The sequence below is a fragment of the Rhipicephalus microplus genome, unplaced genomic scaffold (assembly GCF_043290135.1).
Source record: "Rhipicephalus microplus isolate Deutch F79 unplaced genomic scaffold, USDA_Rmic scaffold_108, whole genome shotgun sequence".
Classification (NCBI taxonomy): Eukaryota; Metazoa; Arthropoda; class Arachnida; order Ixodida; family Ixodidae; genus Rhipicephalus; species Rhipicephalus microplus.
Genome location: NW_027464680.1, coordinates 259,036 through 285,147, shown reverse-complemented (window position 1 = coordinate 285,147; position 26,112 = coordinate 259,036). Strand labels below are relative to the sequence as shown.

Genomic DNA, 26,112 nt, shown 5'->3' with positions numbered 1-26,112 from the left:
CCATAGAAAATGCGGTCGCCGCCTCCGCGATTAGATCCCGCGACCTGCGGGTCAGCACCAGTCAGACGCGCTGCTGTAATAGCACCTGCACAGAAAGAGGCCGATCATCCAGTCGCCGCATTGCGTTGGCAAGTAGTTGTCTGTCTGAGGTGAATCGAGGACAGTGGCACAGCAGGTGTTCGATGTTTTCATCGGTGCCGCAAACATTGCATGCCGCACTGTCAGTCATTCCGATCAACGTGGTATATTGCTAGCCATCCAAATCATGCAGTGGAGTGCTTCGTGCTCTATAAGCGAGGACCGTGGTAGTGCTGTCACGTGCTGTTTTTTCAAATTTTTACGTTTCATTTGCCGGAACGCGACTCACTCACGCTCAGTTCACTCTCATCTCACTTACGCAATAACACGTTTACTCGGCTCACTTACTCGATCTGAATGCAGGAACAGCGCAACCTAGAAGTATAGTTACTTCGTAACTACGGAAGCGAAAAAACAAGGACAGAAAAGAGTTCTGTCCTTGTTTTTTCGCTTCTGTAGTTACCAAGTAACTACTTCTAGGTTGCGCTGTTCCTGCATTCAGTTATGTCCTACCAACTTGCCCAAGCTTCCACGCTTCATTACTCGATCTTTCACAATTGAATCACTCGATCGCGCACTCACTCATCAGCTCCGCGGTGTGCGATCGAGTGATTGACAGCAGCGTTTACACCACTCGACAGCCCACAAGGCATTGAAAGCCCTGCTGTGTTTCTTGAGGTTTGTGTGAACACTACTAAGTAGTTCTAAGAGAGAAAGGAAGAAAAAAGTGAGCCCCGTAACTTTCTGCTTCAGTGAGCGACACCTCAACAGTAGCTCACAAGGGATGGGGGTGAGGAGGGATTAAAAGGGTAGGAATAAAGGCGTAGAGAGAGAGAAAGAGGCGTGAGGTGGTAAGCCAGAGAGCGACGGCATATCGAGGGGATAGAAGAGATAGGAAAGATGGAAACACGGTCCCAGGAGTTCGAGGACGGGTCACCACTTGCGAGAGCTCTTGACGGCGTCAGGAGATGGCGTAGAGCAAGTCCAGTAAGTCAGAGCTACGCTGTCGTCGGAGATCGGCGTCAGGAGATGACGTAGGGCGAGCCCAGTCGGCCAGAGCTACGCTGACGTCGGAGATCGCGAGAGCACAACCGGTCGGCACGGAATCCAGCGAGCGAGTCTTTGTGTGAAACCTTAATTCTCTGTTGATATTACAAAAGCGCGCTATATCTAACACTCCCCTTTATGAAAGTGCTCGACCATATTTTAAAATGTACAAAGTATTGCCTATAAAACTGTTAGACATAAGCTATGTCTAGAGATATTACACCAGTGTAAACTAAATACATCACTATTCTTGGACACATATTATGTGAAACAAACACCATACGAGCTGAGAAAGAGCCTAATATACAAATATAGATCACGCACGAACTACGGTGACTAACGATTATAGCGTCACAAATTCCAAACATTCTAAACAAGCACCCAACTATATTACATTTACTGGAAGACCGAATTTCAGCTAGATCATTTAAAAAAATAACGAAAGAGTTTCTGGTGGATGAAAGCGATGATTTTCTTGATTTTTGAAATTTGTAGTTGATGTTTTTGTATACGTCGCACCTTGTTCATTATTGTCCCCTTGCCTGTTGTTTATTATACTCTAATTTGTCTTGTAGAGCAACTCGATTTCCTAGTGAAGATGTATCTTGTTAATTTATTTGATAGAAAACATGCATTTGTTTGTATTTGCCACCACTCGAATAAGGACTGTTTATATTTCTATTCTTTTATTCACACTTCTGGCAGTTCCTGTTCGACTATGGTACCCGTGTAAGATAACACGTGATGTTGTAATTTTCTGCGTACTGTACTTGCGGTATGTTTCTGCTCTGCTGTCAGGGTGACACGACCAAGTCAGGCATTTACTTAGCTTTTAGTCGTGTCCAGCAAGGCAATCATGTTCAATTTTGTCTTGAATAAAGCAAACCAAACCTCCGACATGCGGTAGAGTTCTACACGCTGCAGTGAAATTACTGTCAGTTTCTCCTTTTTTCTTTCCCTCTTTCTTGTCTCCTTCCCTTATCCCCCACGTTATGGTAGCCGACCAGATGTCTTTCTGATTTACCTCCCTGCCATCTCTCTTTTGTTGCTTCCTTCCAACATCAGCGAATTCGAGCGAGGTGCGATGCAAGAACCAGTCGAACATGACGCACGTGCGCACGAAAATCGAATTTTAAATAAACAACGCAAAACATTGTTCTCTCGTCTGAGCCCCGCCGCGGTGGTCTAGTGGCTAACGTACTCGGCTGCTGACCCGCAGGTCGCGGGTTGGCTGCGGCGGCTGCATTTCCGATGGAGGTGGAAATGGTGTAGGCCCGTGTGCTCAAATTTGGGCGCACGTTAAAGAACCCCTGGTGGTCGAAATTTCCGGAGCCCTCCACTACGGCGTCTCCCACAATCATATGGTGGTTTTGGGACGCCAAACCCCACAAATCAATCAATACATCCATGGCGTATGTTTTACACAGTATCATATCACAACAGCTCAAGGTAAGGGGGCAAAAATACCCACTCTAGGGGACCGGCTTCTCGGTCATTCACTGTCTCATGCCGCATGGTCACGCAGCTGTGGTCAATACAGACCTAAGTAGGGGCTAGAAATGCAAAAAAAAAACCACTGCAAAATAAACTAGCAATGTATAAAATAATATATACTTCTGAAATAATAAAAGAATGTAATCACACTAACTAACATAGCACCATGAAAAGTGATATTGAAACACGCGATTGATACACGCTTCGGGCAAGAGAGGGCACCACTGCTGTGGCACCGCATCGGAAAGTGCGTGGCTATCAAGGTATCGGGCTCGGTTGCCCGCGCTACGCACTTCCTCGGTTTCAATCAATCAAACAATCAATCAATCAATCAGATTTTTATTACAAACCAAAGAAAAGATTACAAGATATCTGGACCGTTAGCCTACATTGGCTAGTGATCGGTCCATATCGGAGTTAAATTAAAGGATTCATACGGTAGTGTAGTTGCATTAAGCGCAGAATTTAGAACTACACAAAGACTTACAAGAAGTGAATTTTTTTATTTTAAATATTAAGTTGGTGATAGTCTTCGATCCGAATCTGAACCGACATTCATAATGAAAAACATGCCCGGGTAAGTTTTTTTTTTAGGCACCGCGCCATGTTTCTATTTTACGCCGCTTACAAAAACCGACGTTCCGAAACAGATGAAAAGCAGATACGCAAAGGCGAATTAACAGGGTCGAGAATTTCGCGGAGACAATAAATTAAACTTCCTATAGCCTTCCTCGAGCACGTGACCCGAAACTTCAGGCTTAACATGTAAGGCAAGCAACGTCGTCATGCGCTCATGAGCCGTCGGCTGTGAACCTGAGCATATATAGCACGAGAATTGTTTTCGCTTCTCGTGGGACAGCTGCATAGTCAGCATACTATCGAGTACGGTTTTTATGAACACGAACACACACTCTAATGCGCAATGATATATGGTAACAGTGCACGGTACTATCTGTGAAATGCCGCGTTTTACAGTGCACCGTGTATACACCGGGTCATCGCAAACCATGTACGCTAGACGCGAGATAACTGCTGTTTGGGCGCATTTCACGCTACATCTTAGGCTACTGGCCACGAGGACCTCCACAAGAGGCCAGCGCTGCGATCATTTTGACGTCACAGATAAGGTAGTAATTGTGGAGTGCGCCAGCTTTGCTTTTGCGACACCATCTGCATCGTCCCCCATGGCTGCACCGATTCTTAGTCACGATTTTACGATGTCAATTAGACACGACAGCGCCACCGGGGGCCCCAATTCGTAGTTTGCTGGCCCGTATTATCAGGTCTTACCGCTTCTTTAAGCACTGAGCTTCAAAACAAACGGAAGCACGCACAGCAAAAGCGCAGGAAATGCGTTGTTCTAGCAGACAAAGTCAAACCGGCATCCTATGAGTGACGTCATCACGTAGGTGGCGCTACGGTATGCCCTCGAGGCCAATGGCCAAGCGTTGCACGCTCGCGGCACCAAGCGTGCAACGCTTGGCCTGTCAAAGCTACTAGCACGCTATGCGCACACTATCAGAGCAGTCATTATCACATACCTCACCGCTTTTCCTTAACGGTGTCAGTGCACAGATCCGACGCGCTAAAGCTGCACGAGAGCAGATAATCGTTTACGAAGAACACGGCCAGTGAAAGGCAAAACGAACTTCGTATGTCCTTTCCCTTTTGTGTTCTCTTTATCTATACCTTAAATGGACACTAGTGACTAAAGCGAAACAATGAACTGGTTAGAGTTTTAGAGGTCCCTCAACACAGGAGAAAATTAAGGTCAAAGTTTCATTTTCAAATGTCGCGCCAAAATCTCTGCACGCGTGGCGTCAAGAATGACGATAGTTATAGCGCGAGAACAAAACGACGACACAGAGACAAGAAGGACACGAAAGACCTGTCTCTGTGTCGTCGTTTTGTTCTCGCGCTATAACTATCGTCATGCCATACCAACTAGCCCAAGCTGCCACGCGTCAAGAATGTCAAGTTGTATTTCGTACTATTGCGACATTGCCGCAACGAAAATTTCCGAATCTAATACTCTGATTGGTTATCTCGTTGCGCAAATGTATGAGTACGTATCTTGTTCTTGGGCACACGCGCGCGTCTAGATCTTGTATTGTGTATTCTTCCTTCATCACAATCTTTGTGTTTTGAACAAAAATTTCAGTTATTTGGGTGCACGTTAAAGAACCCCAGGCGGTCAAAATTTCCGGAGTCCTCCACTACGGCGTCTCTTATAATCATATGGTGGTTTTGGGACGTTAAACCCCACAAATCAATCAATCAATCAATCAAAATTTCAGTTAGCTATATGCACTCGTGCTGTTATTTTCTCTCTTCGTCTACGCTTTTCCAGCATTTTTCTTTAAAATAGTTTACCAACTCGTCCGATACGTTCTTCGAAGATAATCAGTGTTTTCTGACCATTCGTTCCCCCACTTTTCAGTGGACCAGTACTTGGATTTGGGGGTGAGGCCTGGGAGAAATGATTTTAAATAGAAACAAATGAAAAGAAATAAGTGAGCCCCGCAACTGTCTGCACCATGGTTACGCTGTACCATGGTACGACACCTCAGCAGTAGATCACAAGGGAAGGGATAAGGAGCTAGGGAATAAAAATGACAGCAACAGAACTTTGAAAGAAAAGAAAAAAAAAGTTAGGAAACGGTCGAAGGAGTCCGAGGATGGCACCGATCGGCGAGAGCTGCGCGGCACCAAGAGATCGCGGACGGTGGGCCGATCGGCGAGAGGCACCAACGTAGCTCTCGGAGATCGCGGGTGACACAACCGTTCAGCACGTAATCCTTCAAACTTCTGAAGCTTAGCCACGTGCATTATAGTCTAGCAATGGGCCGGAAAGAGAAGACAGACGAGAGTGTATAAAAGCTTAGCAAAGGCAGGACCAGCTTGCCAGCAGCTCTGCGGTGACCTGTCCTAGCGCGATTTAATAGGTGCAAGCGTACGTGGCCGATTCTTGAGCTCTGTTATTCCAATAAGCCAAGCAGCCGATACATAAACATGTTGTTGGTGTATGTGGACAGACGAAGAACCCCGAGTTACTGTAATATACAGCACAAATTTACGTTCTACGAGGGCGGCGATTTGGGCTTGTTGATATGGTAGCGCAGACAAAGGACACGGACAAGAGAGGGCACATTCAAGACAGCGATGTGTTTTCTTGAAAGTGCCTTCTCTTGTCCGTGTCCTTTGTCTGCACTACCATATATTATCATGTTACGCTCTAGCCCACGCTTACCGGACAAGACACCCCTCCCCACCCCCCACCCCCCCCCCCCTTTTTTTTTGATCAAGCAGAGAAGTTTCACGTCCGAGAAATTTTCCAGCCCTCCTCCCTTCTAGTCCGGCCCCCTGGCTGCTTTCCGGAGAATGGGCGAGGAGGAAAGCATTCAGCCGAAACATATCTCGTAATTATAATATCAAACATAGTATAGAAGTTACTTACGGGGCATTTCGGCTGTTCGCTCAACAGCGTGTTCTGGCTCAGATGGAAGGTCCAGGAAGAGCGCGCTCTTCACCTGGGAGCCAGAGAAAGCGTGTATGAGAGCTAGGCGAACGAACAAACGCTTGAACGACAAGACAATCGGAGGCCGGAAGGGGAAACACGAGCGCGTGATCGCCAGAGCAACGAGAAGGCGGAACAGAGAACAGTTCGCGCCGGCGCGAACCATCGCGCCTAAGGTCACGTCAACACATGTAAGCAAAGAGAGAGAGAAAGGGAGGAGTATTGCTACTTACTAACATTGAGAAGCGCTTAGGCACTGCGCCGTGCTCCCGACCGGGTTGCAGAAATTAGGTGCCTTTTCTCATCTTCTAACCACTACCACCACCACATTGAGAAGCGCTTGTCACAACACTGGCACCGCAGCGCTTGAGGGGTCACCACGGCCTACCGGAGACAGGGCCTGCCTGCCTCCAGTCTGGAACAACTGCTCTTCCCGTCCCGTCCTCAACTGCCAGCAGCCTGATCGAGTTCCTGGACGAGACGGGAACCGCTGCCTACCATTGAGCTTGGACCTCCTGCCCTTGCCCCTGCCGCCACCTGTTGGCCGCTCCGGCCATGACGAACACGCTTCGACTTTCTACACATATATGCACACCTCATCACCCCTATCCTCTTTCATTCCCCTTCTCCTACAAGGCACTGCGCCGTGTCGCCCAAGAGGCAGACACCAATTAGGTGCCTTCTTCCCTCATTTCTAGAATCCCTACCGATACAGGAACTAAATGTAGTAAGTGCTCTGCAAAGTTGCAGCCAATTAAATGTATTGCCTTAAATACTGCCGACCATAAAATTAATTTTTCTAGCTATCTTGATTGCCATGCATGCATATGCTTACATGTGAAACGTCACCTGCATCTCACTCTACATGGTTTTTCTCTTTCCCCTCCTCAATTTCACATTATATACGCAATCATAGCGTGCACCTATTCTGAAACTTTTCAATCGACCTCAAGTGGACACCTATGCAAGTTTTAAATTTAGCGTTCGGGGGCATGAACACCGACGTATGGTCGAGCCTACATTTTGACGCGATGGTACAGCTTATCATCAGCTGTATGTGGTTATATGCGGTACCGATTTAAAAAAAAAAATCTTGGGTTAGCATGCATCGTGATGGCGCAGTGCCTGCCTATATATATTGGCTTTTTGAACTGAAAGTAAGCAGTTGATACTGTGAACTCTGTCTTGTCTGCCTTTTCTTCTGCTTGCACAGCAATTAAGTTTGATATTTCTGCTAATACGAAGTAACCACTACTTCATGGGTAATTCCCAGGTGAAATAAATACAGCCTTATCCGAAAAAACCTTTGACATGGACGTCCCTATGAAAAATAAAAATAAAAACCCAGACACAGTGCTCTTCAATGGTTGGCACATCCGAATAAGCAGCACAAAGAGAAAACGAAAGTCATAATGTTTGATTTTTTTATTTTTCAAATAAAAAAAAATTTCACAGTAGATATGTCACATTTCTTGTAATTTTTCTTCTTTTTTTCTTACATCCAGCCTTTCCATTTTTTTCACGATACCAACAAGAAAAATGCCCTCATTGTTGCTGCAAGCATCACTGTTGGAAAGTGGAGGCAGTAAAAACATTTTTTTTTCCTTACTTGATCACTTATAAGTACAAGAATATAAATGAAAAATCAGACTACAAAGCACACATGTTTCAGGGAACTGCAAGTTCCTACAGCGTCCCTCTCTCATGGGTGTAAGAAAAAGATTTAACTTTGACTTCGTTATCATGTTGTGACTGGTAACGTTCCATTGGCCAGCACAGTTGCTAAGTTGAAGGCCCTTTTGCAATGACAACCTCAGCATATGTTGCACGTACACACTTCTTGGAAAGGCAATGCTCATTATACTTGGAAGACCGTATACACGTGGATGCAGTAGGCAAATGGGAAATTCAAAGTGCAATTAACCATAGTTATCTCTCCAGCTGCAGTGCAGAACACTCGATCTGAAGATGATGCGTTGGATGCTGTACCAATTCGCCGATTGGCAAGACATGCCTACAGCTGATATCCATTAACGTGTCATCTCGAAGAGATCACAGGGGATCAGCAACGAACAATCACAGTAACTGCACTATGACCGCTACTTGAGCCTGTCGGTGTGCCAATAGTACCTGTAATGTCACATGCAAAAGGTGCAGATGGAATCGAGGAACGAAGTTATGCTACAAAAGGGAAATTGGCAATCAGTCGTTTCTCACACGAAGCCACACAGAAATCCATAAAAAGTTCTTGTAAAGCTGCCAATTGCTAGCTTCCTGGTTGGCCCAATCGGTAGAGTGAACACCTCGGGAAGGTGTTGGTCTCGGGTTTGATCTTTGGACTGGAATGAATTTTCTGGCAACTAAGAAATCTAGTTTTTCTTTTTGAGAAATCCGTATGGGTTCCCTTGCGACTTCGTAATCGATTGGTGTTCATCAATTTCGCTTTCTTGACCCGCCCACCACTTCGCGGCATTTCGCAGAACTGATTTGCGACAGGAAGCGATGCCACGCGTGTGCAACCGTTTTTTAGAAACACAGCGGAACCTCGTTACGAAGAAGCAGTACGAGAACCATAAATTAGTCCGTTATATCCTATACTGATTGTAACTGTGTAGATAAAAACCGTTTTTAGAAAAAGTTGCAACCTCGCTCCCCTGAAAATTCTACACAAAAACATTATTCTTGGCTTCAAGCCTCTATAAAGTGCTTCCAAAGATTTTCTGTTTGCTCTATACTTTTAATGTGGCACAACTGGTAAAATTTGCTCTTTCCATCACTAAATGGCTAGAAAAATTTCCGCTACATTTTAACCGCATCTAAAACCCGATTTTTATTTTCCCAATTAACTTTTAAAAAATATGGTTGTGAATTGTCAGTCAGAATTTATTTTGCTTTTTATGTTACTTTTAGAGTTTTAGGGTCCATTCAAACAAAGTATTTTTTTCATTATAGCAGATATCGGAGTAGCTTGTGCATATTCAGTCTCTTAAAGAACAAATGTCACTGAAATGAAGCACGGCCAACCAAAGGTGATATTACGTTTGCTACAACCAATAATTTACTATATCAGTGTTTTTTTTGATAATCAGATTGTATTTATTCATATCTCTTACATGTGATGTTATATCTACTAACTGCAGTTATGAGTGCTTCCAAAACAAATTTTGGCGAGGTTTGATGCAGAATAGAACTTCCGCCGGCTGCGCGATGCTTTACTACGGCAAGATTAAGCCGTGCCAAGGCATGTAATCTACGCGTGCATCGTCTTCTCTCTTCAGACCCAATGGGGTGGACACCAATGAGCACCACCGAATAAGCCTGCCTGTACTTAATAAGCTCAGCTTCACTTTAACTAGAAAAAAACTGTTGAGAACACGAAGCAGGCAACTTCGTACATGGCAGATGCTAAGCCGGCACAAACCGGCAACTTATCCGCACTTAGGTGTCAGAACTGGTACAGCGTAGAAAATGTTATGAGTTGGGAAAGGAATTTTCGAACTGGCAGTAAGCAGCTGCGGTTGCTGTCACAGCAATCTGCACAATCAATAGATGAGGTGGATGTGCTCCAACTGTGGGAAACAGCTGTTAATTAACATGTAGTGCCTTAATGAAACATTTCCATTAAAAAAAGAAAAAAAGGAAAGAGCCACATCTGCATTAAGTTGCAATGAAATTAGGGAGCTCAACTTTTTTTTCAACTTGTAAACCAGCGTGTAAAACCCGTAAATGACAAAACTGCACTGCTAATGAAGCATGCAAAAGCAATAGTCTTGCTTCGCCCAGCCTGCTATTCGTGTAGCACACTTGAGATTCTGCACAAGCCATGTATAAGCATACAGGAAGCAGACACATACGCACACTTGCCCAATGTGTTTGGACGGAAATTATTTTCCACACTGAATGCAGGTTGTTCATAAAGCATGAAAGGAAGAAATGTCGAGATAAAATTGAAAGGATTACTGGCAGCAAGAGAGTCAAAGATGGTCCACAGTTGAACATTTCTGTGCAGTCTACATCACTCGGCGATGTGACAGCCGTAAAAGAGAAGAAAATGGCTGAATTTGGAAAAGTGGTCACTTCTGCGCAGCGGGTACTACTACTGCTGACACCTGTACACAACGCTAAGCCATTTGTTACACACCAGCAATAAACAAGATAAACTAGTCATCAATAAGTTGTGATGACGTGTATGCGAAGTACCCTTTATGACGTCGTGGATTCTTACACACAGTTTGTGGGCCATAGGCCGAGTACAGGCATACAGGGCAGGACTGAATGACGTCTCAAAACGTCCCGCAAAGTACGCCGCCACTGCTGAAGGACAGTTGCAGTGGAATTCCAAAGGAGTAGAAAGCATGGATACAAAGCAGCCACCATGAGAACTGTCACATTAGAGGTGCGAGTGGAGCTCGAAATGAATGTTGTCGTCGCCATTGGCCACAAACGATATGAAACCAGGAAACAATCATTCCGAGGGTGTTACACTTGCCTTTTTTTCACGACTCAGCAGCCAGGCGTGGAGAAGCACAGGGCTGGCAGTGCTTGCTGCAGCGTGCAAAGATTGCAAGCTCTGTACAGGGACAAAAACATTGCTGGCCAAGAGCACCGATGAGCCCTATACAGAGTAACACGAAAGTGCCGTGATCGCTCTAGAAAACCGCCTCAATAAAGGCGACCAGTAATGACCTCCAAGTGTACGTGGCACCTACAGAAAGCTTTCGTAATCTCATAGGGCAACGTCCCGAAACATGCATCATGTTTTGTAACCACAAGGTTACCACGCGAGTCTGCTCAGATTTTATTGATAGGCTGCCGATAAAAGTGCAGAAGAGAAGAAGAGACCAAACTGATTCCTGAGACAACTCACAGTCGCAGGTGCCCCTACTCTCAATATGTTAGGCATTACTTTGATGATGTTCAAAACAATTACTAGTTCTACTGCACTGTCAAGATTGCTTTAGTTATTATTCATTAGTGACTGAATCAATCAAAGGTGGTTTTGTTGCAGATGGCTTAAAATGAGTGAACGGTTCCCAGGCTGCTCTGCGCACAACATAGACTTCTCCGCACATGCTATAAGCATTCAACAGGGACTGAAAAGAATCGGTCTACAAGTAGAGACGAGTAATGCTTACCCACTGCATACACAGACATAGCAAATGTATCACCGGGGTAATATGCAGTGGAAGCAGAACGATAATAAATAATTCAATCAAGCACGAAGAGGAAAGCCCACAGTCATACTTTGTTTGGCTTGACGGCCAATAAGTATAACTGTCAGTACGCATCGCAAGATAAAATAATAATAAAAAAACATTTAGCCAATGCCAAGTAAGCACAGTACTTCGTGAAGCACAGCAAACCCTACAAAAACAAGACTATCACTAAGAACAGTAAATAACACTTCTTCACCTGTCCCAGAAGCCGTGCCATAGTCAGTTTAAAGTCCCGACTCGCTTGACCAAAACAAAAGAAAATATGAAAGGAGTAAGGCTTTTTCAGCGGAAATAAACGACTGGTTGGGGCTAGGTTTTTTTTTTTTTTCATTTAGCCAACTCGCCAGCGGCAATTGCAAGACAGTCCGATTGCGACCAAAGATCCCATTGGCAAGGTCAGCCAAGCACGATGCATGCCATACCACTATTTCACTTATCCAAGAATTTGCTTATTATTACCTCAGAGACTAGAAGCACGTCGTGAACCAACACATACACACTTGCGCTCTCCAGGGCAGCACAAATACCTGCACTATTCACGCCGAACATTCCCAACAGCTCTTGTGGTAGACAGTCAGTAAGAACCAGGTAGTGATATTACTGCAAATACTATAGCAAGATGCTAAATCCTCATGACCTTCATTCACTTAATTAGGCTTCTCAATGAAGTCTTTGTTAAAACTTCATCAAGATGAATTCATAGCCACAACTTTACCTGAAGAACTGGCTTCACGGTGAGGATTTCATAATGAGGAATTCACAGTGAAGACTCGATAGAGGAGACCCAACAGCAAAGACAGCATTGCAACGACTTCCCAGGGAGAACTTTACGATGCGGACTTTCGAGGAAGGATGCCACAATAAGAACTTCGCTGAAGTGAATAAACTGAAGACATTGGTGCTCTGATGTCACTGCAAGGGAGGTCCGACTCTGATGACCTCACCAGTGGTATTTTTCTCTTCTTATCAGCCACCACAATCCAGTAAAGGTTCAATTTGTGAGTCAACAAGTGAGTGAACAAAAAAAAAGTGAAAAACTTTGCATGCATATGAGGACAAATTTACAAACATTTTTGTGTCCAGCTAAAGAAAGAAAACGCCAGGCGAAATGCAAACGCATCCTTCTTTTTCCAGACTTTAAGGCAATGTTTAAAAGGTAGCAACTGCTTCAAGCAAAAGCAGAGTACAGATTGAAACAAGAGAATGATACGAACCCAAACAAAGACACAGAAGAGACCGCTCGGTCTCTTCTCTTTCAATGTGAGCTTTTCATTTCCTGGTAGCAATTGGCAACATGGTTATGACAGCACGCACAGTGCTAACAAGAACAAAGAAGAGATAGCTAGACTTCACAACTTTTCGTTGCTGTGCACAGCAGATCGCTTTACAGTGATTTTAGGTTCAAAAACACGAACACTTATTTTTCATTAAAAAAAACATTTTGTGGGCAGTGACTGAAACCCTCAAAGTTGTGTGTGGCTATGCGGCTTCTACGCACAGCTAGTATACTAACAGCACACCACCAACAGTAGACTCACGTTACTTCAAACCCACGAATGCACGTACCTCAGTTAAAAACTGTCAGAATTCTGGATTATTAGAGTTAATTAAAAAAGTTTGAAGGTAAAGATAATTAGGCAAGCTAACATGTGCGGACTTGATTGAGGTCAAATATGAATACGTGACCAAGCATCGTAACCAGATGCATGTACAACCTGGATTCTATTTTTTATAACTGGCGGGCAGTTAAACCATCTATACATACACAGAACTATGAGAATCAAGCAGCTGGCTGCCTCAAGTATTTCTCCCATCTATCGTGGCCTGAGATAGCCATAAAGATTCAGTAAAATGAAACGTAATTAGTTGCCTGTAACTGCTACACCAGGGTTCAAATGTGAAAGCAGCTAAGTGAAAACATTAGATATCCAGTTTTAATCTACAATGTGTTCGAATAAGGTGAAATGCAGTGAACTCATTAAACAGAAACTGAAGAGGCCGTGAAAATATGTTCCATTTAACAGTGGTTCTGTTTACTCAGAGATGAGTGAGGCTGCAAAATTAAAGTAGGAAAACCCATTGTGTTAGAGGCAGCTTTTCCGTTTAGGCAGTTCTTCTGTTAAAAGGATTTACATTTAGTTAGAGTCTACTGTATTCGATTAGTGTGAATCTGGCAAGCAATAAAGAATGAGCTGATGAGATGAGCATGCACAAGTGGAAGAGCGAAAGATGACTAAAATCGATACGGTGGCAAGTCTGGCTTGTACTACTCCGTAAACCTGTCCTTTCAACCAGGAACAGTCAGAACTGCCGCAAGATTTTGAAGGAGAGGAAACTTGTGATCAGGTTTTCATGAATGCACACAAATCATCTCCAAAATCTAAATGTCTTACTTTAGCCTCAAACATTTAAAATACATTTTAAAGGGCACGCTACGCAACTGAACGTGAAACAGAGCACTTTGTGACGTCAGCTTAGTTTTGATGTAAACACCCATGGTACGAGTTTCTTTGTTTGCTGCCACGCTCTTTGCACGCAATACCTGCCACAGTTGTCAGCGCAGCGTTGACATAGACGTGAAGCCCTGCACAATGAGTGTGTCGCAGTTTTGTGTGGCCACATGACCAGCTGTGTTTACAAATAAATCGTCCTGGGTACCACGTCTCTCAGCGCACTCTGAAGGCGGTATTACGTCTCGGAGCTACAAAACCATCTCCAAATACTTGACCATTGCACAATAAACAAAATGAGGTTTTCAGCCTTGATAAGTGGGTCGTCAACTAAGTACTATGGCTGAAAATGCGAGATGTCAAATTTTCGTATCAGTACTTCTTTAACAAGCAAACTGTTTCAAAATTGTTTCCTTTTTAACAAAAAAACTGCAAACTTAAGGACACAGACAATACAACAGACAATAAATATGTGCATTCTCCAAGTGCCTGTGATGAGTGAGTCGTGTTTACTTTTTTTCTTGTAGCAAGCTTGAAGTAGTAGGACTGAAGTACTTCAGACATGCAAATTTAATAGCCAAAACAAGGTGCATGTGGGCACCGATTCTGCCTAACATAACTGAAACACGAAGGGCTATTGTGTGCTTTCTAGCAATATAGCCGCCAACAAGTGGCATACAGAAATCAATCATGCCCACGGTTTATCACATACATCACAAATGAAACGCGGCGAAAGACTCTATAAACAGTGTCACAAGCCTCAAAACAAACAAGTTTTTAAAGAAGTTTAACAGGCTTGACACTGTAGCCTCGCGATGTTTCCCTTTAATAGCTTCACAATACTTTAATATCAATTGCACGAGATTACGATCAGAGGCATCACAGTTTGTAAAAGTTGAAATACGTGCAAATTGACCGTATAAAATTCGCCGTAGAAGCCACTCTGGCAAGTGGCAAATAGTTCATTTCCCTACCCCATCCATTACAATATGCGCAGCTACATGCAGCTAGCTAAGCAGAAAATTGAGCCATTAGCGAATTGTTGGAAACCGCAATATTCATCACACGTTAAAGCACAACTTTACTACGACGATCTACAGAGAGCTGATAATAGAGTGCATTGATCGTTAAGTGAAAAGTGTAGTTGCCACGAATATCAATCGCAAAACGCTCCCTTATTAAATCGTTGCTCGCACCGAATGCCACTGTATTTCACTTCTATGCGGTTCTCCTTTTCACTTGCAGTCCGCAACCATCGAAAAGAGGCGACGATAGATGGCGAAAACGAACGACCGAAACCGCCCCACCACAAAGCGATTCGCACGAGAAGTGTTGGGAAACGTTCGTCACATGTGTGTGACACAAGGTAGTGGTGCTGCGCAGTTTCCGTTTTGCCTGTCGGTGGCCGATCCCTCGCTCCCGAAGGCGTCGACGACAATGGCGCTGTCGACACTGGTGTCTTCCTGCGGAGACGCGAGCTGTAAGGCACTGGGTTGGAGAATGCAGTCCCGTGTCGTTCGGCGGGTGCCGCCACTCATGATGGACGACTCTCGTGACAGTGGCGTCCACGGCGACTGGTCCTTGAGCTCTTCTTGCAGCTCCTTGTACGGAGTCGAGGTGCTGAAGAATCGTAGCTGGAGCTGCTTGAAAACGAAACCCTGCACGAAGTAGTCCTGCGAAATGTGAGAAAGAACAATCATTCACTCTAGGAATAAGATGAGTGGGCATAGGATGAAGAAATTGCAGGAATGAATTACCACTGGTTATGAGAAATGAGAACAACTGGGCTATATTGACAGAACTGAAGTGCAATAAAAGAATCACAAAGATCTAAATGGAAAAACCTCTTACTGATGCTTCTTTACTCAATACACTGAATACAGAAAAAGTTGATTGATAGAGCTTGCTCAAATAAATAAAAAAAAGTTAGATACGTACTTATGTTTTATGTGTCGAAACCACAATATGGCTGGACAGAGCTTTAGATAATTCTTTCTACAAGCTTTTCAGGTAACAGCTGATTAAGCTTAGTTCACATTTAACCATTGAACATGACATATAGAAAAGATGAAGTGTTTGTATACATGAATGCATAATTGAGTGTGCATTTGATTTCACATTTATTTTGCATAGTGCCATTTTGTAAGGTTAAGGCAGTAGTCAAACCAGCTCTACAGAAAAATCAAAGATGGCAATCACGCATGGTGTGCTTGTTTCAATTCGGTACACTTCGATAATGGCATCATGCATGAACAGGCAAGAGACATTTGAATACAACAAGTTTCTTACATGAGTGTTGCTCGCCATAATAAAATTTGAGTGCTCGGCATTTTTAGCTGCACATCGTAAAAAACCTGACTGCTTACCTCCAAGATGTAAGCAATGATGAAGTGACCAAGAGCAATGGCGACGCAGAGCATTCGGAACTTCATATCTATGTCTGTCATGTCGAACTGTCAGAGTAAAACAAAAGAAAGATGTACTTAGCAATGCTGGTAATGGTATGCAAAGCAGCATTTCAACTGTACTCACTATGATCTAAGCACAGCTCCACATTAGCATTGCACTTTCAATTCAAGCTCAGATGTGAAATGAACACCCATATACATGCTCTTAGACATTTAGGAGAAAAATCTGCATTATGAAACTACACTACTACAATACCAGAGCATCAGGAGGCTTTAAAAAGACTTTAAATAGTATGAGATAAATGTGCAAGAACTGCTGAGCGTTGTGTCCTATCTATCTGTCAGAACAGCTCCATTTTTGGAACATCTCTTCTTGAAGTGTTCTTCTTTGAATGCAGACTTCTTGCATTTACTAATTCTGTAAACTGCTATGCTAATATGCTATCAAAGCAAAAAGCTATAGAATGCAAGAATAATAGAAAATGAAACGTACTCATAGAACAAAGTTTGTTCAGCAATCCAGAAAACTAGACTGACAGACAGATTTTTTTGACTGATTGGGCAACCTTGTTCAGCAACCAAGAAGACTTGACCGATTGACTGGTTAGGTTAAACCCCACATATCTAGACAAAAGTTCTGGGAGATGCCATAGTGGAGCATTTCAGATTGCACATGAACACGTAAAGTTCTTTAATTAGCCCACAAAGTACTGTATGCAAGTATTTGCACACCGCGCCAATGTTGGGATGTAGCTTCCACGTAGAGCAAGCAGAGGTGAACAATAAGAGAACAGGTAACAAAGTAACATCGAACCTTATAAATAAAGGTCGACTTAAAACTTGTGCAAAAACACTTACTTCAAAGCCAGAGATGAGAATTTCGGTGGGATAGAGCACCAGGTACAAACTAAAAGCTGTCATCACCACCAACGCCGAAATGAACAAGTCTGTGGAAGACAACATGAAAGAATTTCAGCACATGCTCCGTGCCAACAAGGCTTTTTCAAGGGGGGAGACGTGACACTAAAGGGCCAAACATCAACTAGAAAATCAAGTTGTCGCTGAAAATCTTTGCCCGTACCTGAAGTCATTGCACCCCTATTCGCAACTTTTCATAGCTGAACACTGTCAACTTCGATCATTATGCTACATCAAAAAACCAAAAGCGGTGCATCTGGCCCTTTAATTCGAGGGTGAACAGGAACTGATTTTTCATGTCCTTCGTGTGATGGAGTAGCAATATTTTTGTTCTACCTGGGTTATAATATTTATTTTTTGTTTGAGAGAAACAGATGTGATATGTGCGGTAAGGTAAATTTTGTCATAATACTTTCATAAAGAAATGTTCAAAATTAGAGCTTTTGTTTAAAGTATCAATAAGTGAATTTGAAATGCGGTACAATATACCACAACTTTGCTAGGAAATGGCCTAGAACAATGGTTTATACCTTTGCAACACACTATGAACGTCTGTAATAAATTATGTGGGTTTTACATTGCAGTAAAGACTGCTGTTAATTAGCTAATTGGGCCTTAATCAAAGAAGTAGGCATTCGGGATATCTCGAAAACTACTTATCACGGAAAAAACGTCAATTGAATATCTTAAATCAGGTAACAAATATTCATCAGCTCAGCAATTTACATCAAAATCGATAAATATTATAAAAAAAAGTTTTTCAAGTGCCCCATCTTTGAAACGGAGGGACCCTGAAACGTTTATTTGAAAATTTATGAGTGTTTAGACTAGAGCATTCGCAAACCATTTGCACCACAAATTTAGTGACACGCCGAGCATCATACCCTCCTCCTCACCTCTGCCTTGCCTCCTCAACTCATAAGGCACGCTAGCATCACTGGCGATCGCAGAGCTCTCATAAGTGCGCGCAACGATTTGAGCTTTTACCAATCTAGTCCTCCTAGATTGCATGCCAACAGGTTGCGCGCAGTCTCAGAGGCCATCACACAGACAGTCCGGCAGCACGCACGCCGTCTGGCAACAGAGACGATGATCGCGGAGTGGTTTATGAACCATGCAGACAGGGTGCCACCACTCTACCACCCTATTAGAGATACTGTATATGGTAAACCTTTAGGTAGCAGAGTTAAGCCAAGGTACGCCATCTTGGGGTCAAATTTCTTGCGGCAAAGTCGCTCATTAACCGCGTAAGATCAGCGCGCTTGCGCTTCAGAGTAGCGTTATTCTCTTGCTTATGAAGGTACGAGCAAAACGCGGTTGCTCAAGTGACGTCTATATAAGCCTTGATTTTATGCTTATATTCCTAGTATGTAATAACTAATAATAAAATAAAACAAAGTGCGTACGCTAATTGAACCAGTATAATATATATTTAGAGTTGGTCACACGGTAGCTTTGTCTTTTTTACTGCTGTTTTTCCCATTTACAGATATCAAATCTATTTCGCACTTTAGAGTGCTATTGAGCCAATTAGGAATTAAATTTTTCATTGCGTTGGGCTCATTCGTTAACTGTGTGAAAAAGCCAGCTGTAGTTTATTTCAGCTTTCAACTAAATCCAGTTGGGGAGGGTAGCGATCAAGAGTGACCGTGCGACGCCTGTGTTACGCACGGCTCTCGTTTCACGCACGTATTGAAATCGTGGCTCGCGACAGCTGACGTGAATCGTTGTTCAACAGCCTTGTCGCGTCCAACATTCCTTTCACTTAATGTTTGAAAGCAGCATTAAATTCATGCACTATAGCTGCTACACCTTGCCGATTCAAATGTTTCTAGTTTGACTTCTGCCTTCATTTTTAGAATTTTACCCGTCGGAACTTTTTGGACGTATGCAGCCGACACACGCTCACCAACTTGATGTATAGCGTGTTCACAACATCTGTAGGTAATATAAATAGAGCAAGTTTTTGAAGTGCCGTGAATAGATAAATAGAAGCCAAGCATTTATTCCTTCCTCATTGAACACTAATCTTTCTATAGCAACACCCGCTGCACCCGCCATCTCATCACATGAGCTGTACGTAGTACAATTCAACACAGAATGCACTTGCTACCACATTTCTCGTGACAAACAGGCAACATGGCTACGATACCGAAGAAGCGCGGCCAAAATAACAACAGCCGATGTCAACCACGCTTGATCTGCCAGGAGTCTGCGAAGCATCGACGTCGTCTGCACGGTGTTGGCTTCCCCACAGTGCAAATGAACCGCCTATAATCGCGTGAAGACGCTCGACCAATAGCGTTGCTGAAATCGCCAAAGGCCGAGTGAGCGGCACCCAGAAACCAGTGATGCAACTCTGCTACCTAAAGGTAGCGTATACAGTAACTAGTTGCATATAGAGTAACAGTATGCTGCCTATCTTACTTTCACACATTCTACAGCCTACGACAGCCAATCCGGTCAGCAGCCACAGTGACGTCGAGTGGTCAAAGCATGTCGCTCTGTGAATAGGCGGATGAAGAGCGTTTGGCCGAGTCGCAGCGATATGCACCGATCTGCAGGAATTTGCAGCTTCAAAGTGTTATAATGAATTACACAGTTCACGCAGATAGCTCAAATTGGTCTCTAAATGGCCCTTGGGACTTGGTCTACTGGCCCAATGTGTTTGTACAAAATTGCCAAAAACCGCTTCAGGGTCCCTTTAGTGAGCACACATCAAGATGTTGGATTATGCAACAAAAGCAAGTTGCATGGACACTTTCTATTACTGCATACTTGTTAACCCATGCTATGGCATGCTGCGATTCCGAATTCGGTACCAAGATGGCGAAACTTCTTGATAGTAGACCTCGCTTTATTGTGCCAAACTGTTTTAATTACTCTGCACAAACTATCTCGCTCCTCCTTGTGCCAAAAACGGGATTTGTTTCATACATTTTATCAGGAAGGCCTTGCTTTATAGCCAAATACTGAAGCTTTTTTGTTTGTAGTCCCAGCTGCACGCAAAAGTAAACATTATCATTTCTGCCTGTGCAGTTCTGTTGTTGTACATAGAGGAAGGAACCGAGCGATGCATAAAATACTGTCTCAGTTTTAGCTCTGGTGCCACAATAATCTCATTTTACTATGCACTATTGCCAGAAGCGCGAATACACTTCCGAAAGGTAGCAGTGAGCGAGTGTTCAAAATTTCGAATATTTTTCTAACAGTGCTTGCTATTTGATTCGATTCGCACTGGAATTTCGCTATTCGAACTTCCCAAAGACAAATGCAGTCAACAATCGATTGGTAGTGGCACTTTTAGATTTTCAATACGCTTCACGCCATAACACTCTCATATTACAGCAAAGCTGCCTTTCAGGCTCAGCTATGGTCGCAAATGATTGACTCAAGAAAGCGCTGGTTCCAACATGAATATGATAAATGTGGCAGAAGTGTGGGCTCAAGTAATGATGTCTTGAACCTAACATTCGGGTAGGAAGTCGAAAAAATTGGACGCCAAATTTCTAGCATCCAACGTCTATGAGGCAGATTTGGAACTCTGGACACGAAGGGAACACAGTCGACTCGCAATAATTTGAACTCTGATAATTTATACTTTTGGTTAATTAAAACAAAATTCAATTTTTTGGTTGGGCCTCTGCTCATTCATAGTATTTAAAAGTGTTTTAATTCAAACTCTACCATCCACTTAATTCCTACTTTTTGCGGTTCCACACTGAAAAATATGTGCTGCTTTCACACTACAATTTGAAAAATTGCATGCTTATATAATCCTAACAGTCTAAAAATGGAAAATAAGCACCTAAGTCCTTCAAGAAAAAAGGCTTTGCTAGTAAACAAATGTTTGAAACAAAGCACACACATGGTAAACCATGATGCTTCTCAACTGGTATAAAACATTGCACTGAAGGCACACACATCGAAGAAGCAGATTGCAATTCACGATTTCTTTAGAAGATCTGATCAGCAGTAAATGGCCGATAAACTTGTGGACCTTGCACCTTTGGTTTCTGTTCAATGCATGTCGTTATGGATTAAAAACGCTTAAAAATTCTTAAATCTAATAAAATCAATGCCTAATCATATTGTTCAGTGTCACCTCACCGACAGTCATACATCTGAGCACTTCTAATAATTCAAACTTCATGATAATACAAACGAAACTCAAAGGTCCCTTCGAGTTTGAATTAACGAGAGTCAACTGTACACACTTGTCGGCCCCGTCAGTTTGAGCTTCCAAAGAGGTTTCGAAGAGGAGGAGAGGCTGATTTGATGATTTATATGTGGGGTTTAACGTCCCAAAACCACCATATGATTATGAGAGACGCCGTAGTGGAGGGCTCCGGGAATTTCGACCACCTGGGGTTCTTTAACGTGCGCCCAAATCTGAGCACACGGGCCTACAACATTTCTGCCTCCATCGGAAATGCAGCCGCCGCAGAGGAGGAGAGGCTGGGGAAATAGCTTTTTTTTGCATTTCACATATAAAGTTTTGTGGCAACACTTTGGCTGCACTGCCTCATTCTTGATAAGACAACTACGAAACATCAACTCGCCAGTGCTTCATTAACCTAGCCAGAACCAAAAATACTTTCTGTTGCTATATCATAAAAGTATGCTTAGGAATTTTCTCCAGCTTTTTATTCTGAAAATTTGCTTTGATGTATTGAAAAATATTATTGAAATATTCACGAAATAATAAAAAAATATGCAATTCTCACTCACACTTCAATATTCTAACTCACTTCGCACCCAAAAGTTCGCTATTTGCACAGCTCTACCAAAAGCTTACAAGATTAACTTTAGTATAGTGGTGCTTTGCACATGACAAAGCACTGCCTTGATTTTTTCTCTGCAGATGGAGAGCACAAACTCACAGTTTGATAAGATTGTCTTGCGATACGGATGCCCTCGAGAGAATACCACCGCCAGGGTGATGTACTGGAAGACGGACACTGCAAAAACTGTGTAATTGTCGTGGCATGACAGCTCTTCTTGGTCATCCTCTCCGGCAACCTGTATGTGCGGATGGTACCTGCACGCAAGAAAAAGAAAAGACAGCTCAAAGCGGGGGAATCCGCAGTCTAATGTTGGCTCACAAAAATCACTCTCACATCTGTACTAAGCAACAGCTGTCGTTTTTTGAGCAATTAGCGTGTAGATGGTACCGGTACGCTGCACAATAGCAGATGCAGAGATCATATTGAAACGTGTGGTTACAAAATGGCATGCACTACACAAATGTTTTAAGCTTTTCAGTGCAAGTCTGACACTAGTGCGTTCATGCGTCTGCCAAGTAGCAATTAATATCACTCTAACTTCTTTATAACAAAGTTACAGGTTAAAAAAATAAGTTTGTTATATCCAAAAGTTTGTTATAAAGGTTATTCTTAACACTATCCATTGCAAGCCTATTTTTCATTTACTTTGTTATGACCATCATTTCGTTATATACGTGCCCATTGTATTGAGGTTTGAGAGTAGTAACAGCAGGTTTGTGGGCGACATTACATTTACCAGATTATCAGATACACTTCAAAGAGGTATGAGAGGCGAACTCACGAATAGTCATTTTGTGCTCTGGTCTTTCATTGAAACTTGGTATCTTCTGCCTATACTCACTCGTGACCTTGGTCTTAAGCATAAACAACACCAAAGCTGCAGTTTTATCAAAAGCAAGGATCTCAAACTCACTTAAGCCAGCGATTTGCAGTCAATTTAGTCCCGCAAAGGCCAGGACAGAGGAGGATATAGGAGCGGGGGTGGGGGTGGGTGAGGGGAGCTGTATGGATTGTCAGCAAGTGTGACCATTTGAAAGAAAGCCTTTCCCATATCTAAAATACAGGTTATTTTTTAAAGACATTTGGTGCCAGGATTTTAACAGTGTGTTGGTATCGACTGCCAAATAAACTAAAATCTAGACAACCATTTTGAAAGGTAGTTTTTGTTTCAAGGTTATGTTTCGACATGCAGCGGCTATATGGGGTGCCTCACGGAAACAATGCCTTAAACCAGTCATGCGGGTCTAGCTTCAGGACATACTTATTAGGTAAATGAAAAAAATAGAACGAAGACTGCTATGTGGAGACCACAGGCCACAAGCTAGCGAGGCTTGCAAGCCGCTTGTTTGAGAGCCCTGATATAAAGAAACTCGAGCAATGTCTCTCTAAAGAGATTTCACTGCATGTGTGCACAAATAATAATTGAATACCATACAATAGCCTAGAAGTAAGTGCACCTACCAGTGCTGTCTCCAAAGAGTGACGATGCCGAAAACTTGCGCAGCAATGACTAGTATAATCTGACTAAGGATGGACGTCAGTGGTGTGACTCCCATCAGGCTCGACGGGGGTGGCCGCTTATCCAGTGTGGGACTTGGTTCGGTACGGCCAACTGTAAAAAACAAGTGTTCTTATGTGACGTAGGTCTCTGCTTCAGTTAAGCCATGGCAAATGCACAAACAACCACAAGGCACCTTGAAAATATAGAATAATACAACAACTTCTTAGACAGTTGCCACTAAAAAATTGTGGGCTTCAGATTTGGTGAACATAACACATGAGTGGTCGTGAAAGACAAGTGCTACACTAGTTTTGAAATGTGGAATGGGCACTTAGTAAAGCCTTCACGTCCATCCGCACTGATGAAGAGGTAAACTGCTCGTCACGAGTGCGACAACAAAGACAAATCGCAGTCGTGACAAATTCCATGCGAGCAATTATGACAAACTTAGAAGGCAACATAACGGGACATAGCCGCAACACTAAGAAATCCTTCACACGTCTGCCAAAACATTATTGTTGGAAGTAGCAAACTTACTTTTCCTTGTCTTCACACATTCAGATGCTCAAGTTACAGCACGAAATTTGTAAATGAACGTTTCATTTCTAATGCTAATGAAATCATTGCAAAATTAATAACAACAAAGTTCTCACGCAATAATTTTACCGCCTAAACTTATTTATTGCTTTAGAATGGTATCATTTTAAAGTATGCACTCCACAGCTTGTATTGCACCGTATGGAAACCATGGTACGGTCTGGTACCTTTGTCTTTGTGCTACTCACACAGGGCGGCGAAGAGTGTGATGAGGAAGAGGTCAATGTAGAGGAACTCGAGGTCGGTGAGGTTGGAGTAGAGAGAGTAGAGGATGAGCACCGAGGTGAACTGCGTCATGCTGTAGCATGCCATGTACTTGAGGATGCCAAAAGACGTCACCAATGCTGCACGGCCTTCCCTGGGGTTAGATCAAAACATAACGTGAAATAACACATGCCTGGACATTCCATTTTGGCATCCAGGACAGGAAAAGACACAAGGAAAGCATAAAGTACAAGAGCTCCTGTCTGTTGCATTTCGTGCTGTCATGTTGTATCCCACACCCGACACTGAAATGACCCTTTACTGCCAGATGTCGCGAATTCGCGACATACTGAAAAACTTCGAGCAATAAGTCACGAAATGCGTGCCACCTTTATTGCCAGCTGCCAAGTACTCACGGGGAATGTAGCTTTCAGCATGAAAAATCTAGCACAGTCTCGTCCAGGGTAGTTTAAGCTAGAACCAAAGCCCACATCTTGTGCAAATTACAGCTCCTAGTTACTGACCTGGACACGAAAAGCAGAAGAGTATCTGAAAACTAATATGCATAAAACTTGAGTAATGTGCAACAGTCTAAGCAGAAAACAGCACTTTGCAGTAGGTGGCGAGACACTGGAAGTTGTTAAGGATTATGCCTAATCAGGACAGGTAGTAACCGTTGAGCCAAACCACGAGAGCATAACAACTAGAAGGATGGGGTGAAGCGCACTCGGCAAGTGTTCTCGAATCATGACTGGTAGTGTACCACTATATAGCAGCTGCATCTTACCGGTATTTACCTATGAAGCAGATCTACATGGAGGTTTACGAAAAGGTCTCAACTTAATTTGGGGACAATGCTGCAAGCAATGGAAAGGATAATGATAGGTGACAGGAATGCACAGTAAACACTGGTAAACTGCTTTTTACAGTAGTACATAGGCTGCGCAATGTACGGGTGTTTGCAGTAGAGCTCACACATTTCAATACAGTAAACATTAAACTGGTGTTTATGGTACACTTGTGTTTTTTTTTAAGGTAACCTGGAGTTTACAGCACGTGGTGTTCACGGTAACCTGGTGTGCATAGTAACCTGGTATTTAAATACATTAACCTAGTGTTTACATTAGCCTGGTGTTTACGTTAACCTGGTGTTTACGGTATGCTGGCGTTTATGGTAAGCTGGTGTTTTCGGTAAGCTGGCGTTTAGTGTAAGCTGGCATTTATGGTACCCTCGTGGCAACAGTACACACTAGTACAAAATACAATTTGTAGTTGAATTGGTGCAAAAAAATTGCGAGCTGCGCGCTGTCCACTAACACAGCAAGTAAAAGGACTGGGAAGGCTCGAAAACGGAAAAAAAAAGTGTTATCAAGTATGCATGTTAAGTGAATGAGGGTAATAGAAAGCTTATTGGCTGGGTAATGTAACCTGCTAATTCCAAACCCCCATGCATGTCATCCCTGCCATTTGGTGGATGGAAGACTTGGATACTAGGTAGGCATTAATGCAAGCAGCTAACTGAAAGACTGTATAGTTGTCCTTCACAACTTAAAATGCTGCCCAAACCAAATCTTTGCAGAGGTGTGCCTCTCTTTGATACTACCACATTGTCTCACATTCTGTAAGAGACACTCACTTGATAAGTGTGGGCACACAGGAGATGTTGGCCACTTTGGATGTGAAAGGAGATGCCACAGACGCCTCCGTGTCCGAGAGAGAGATGCCAGCATGTGCTGCCTTCAGGGCCTTCACGAAATTCATTGATCAAGAAATAAATAAAAGTTTTCGTGAATACGCCAGCCAATTAAGTTGAATTGCTTTATGTCTACCACGAACAGATATACAATGTAGTACTAGTACCGCCACCAAATTTTTTTAATTTTATGCAAACATAA

The 26,112-nt window shown here is 43.1% G+C and overlaps 2 protein-coding genes across 3 annotated transcripts in view; both read right to left on the bottom strand.

Moving 5' to 3' along the window:
• The window catches only part of LOC119175786 (polyamine-transporting ATPase 13A3-like), a 57,536-nt gene extending 50,125 nt beyond the window's left edge, over window positions 1-7,411 (bottom strand). The window contains exons 1-2 of the mRNA XM_075885286.1: window positions 6,370-7,411; window positions 6,077-6,149 (exon numbers count right to left, since the gene is read on the bottom strand). Coding sequence (XP_075741401.1) covers window positions 6,077-6,149; window positions 6,370-6,375 — 79 coding nt within the window. The 5' untranslated portion in view covers window positions 6,376-7,411. The remainder of the gene's footprint in view (window positions 1-6,076; window positions 6,150-6,369) is intronic.
• Window positions 7,412-7,546: 135 nt separating this feature from the next.
• The window catches only part of LOC119161628 (polyamine-transporting ATPase 13A3-like), a 157,132-nt gene continuing 138,566 nt past the window's right edge, over window positions 7,547-26,112 (bottom strand). For both annotated transcript variants that reach the window (XM_037414197.2, XM_075885290.1), the window contains exons 22-28: window positions 25,854-25,963; window positions 24,202-24,371; window positions 23,377-23,527; window positions 22,012-22,169; window positions 17,069-17,157; window positions 16,169-16,255; window positions 7,547-15,475 (exon numbers count right to left, since the gene is read on the bottom strand). In XM_037414197.2, coding sequence (XP_037270094.2) covers window positions 15,149-15,475; window positions 16,169-16,255; window positions 17,069-17,157; window positions 22,012-22,169; window positions 23,377-23,527; window positions 24,202-24,371; window positions 25,854-25,963 — 1,092 coding nt within the window. In that variant the 3' untranslated portion in view covers window positions 7,547-15,148. The remainder of the gene's footprint in view (window positions 15,476-16,168; window positions 16,256-17,068; window positions 17,158-22,011; window positions 22,170-23,376; window positions 23,528-24,201; window positions 24,372-25,853; window positions 25,964-26,112) is intronic.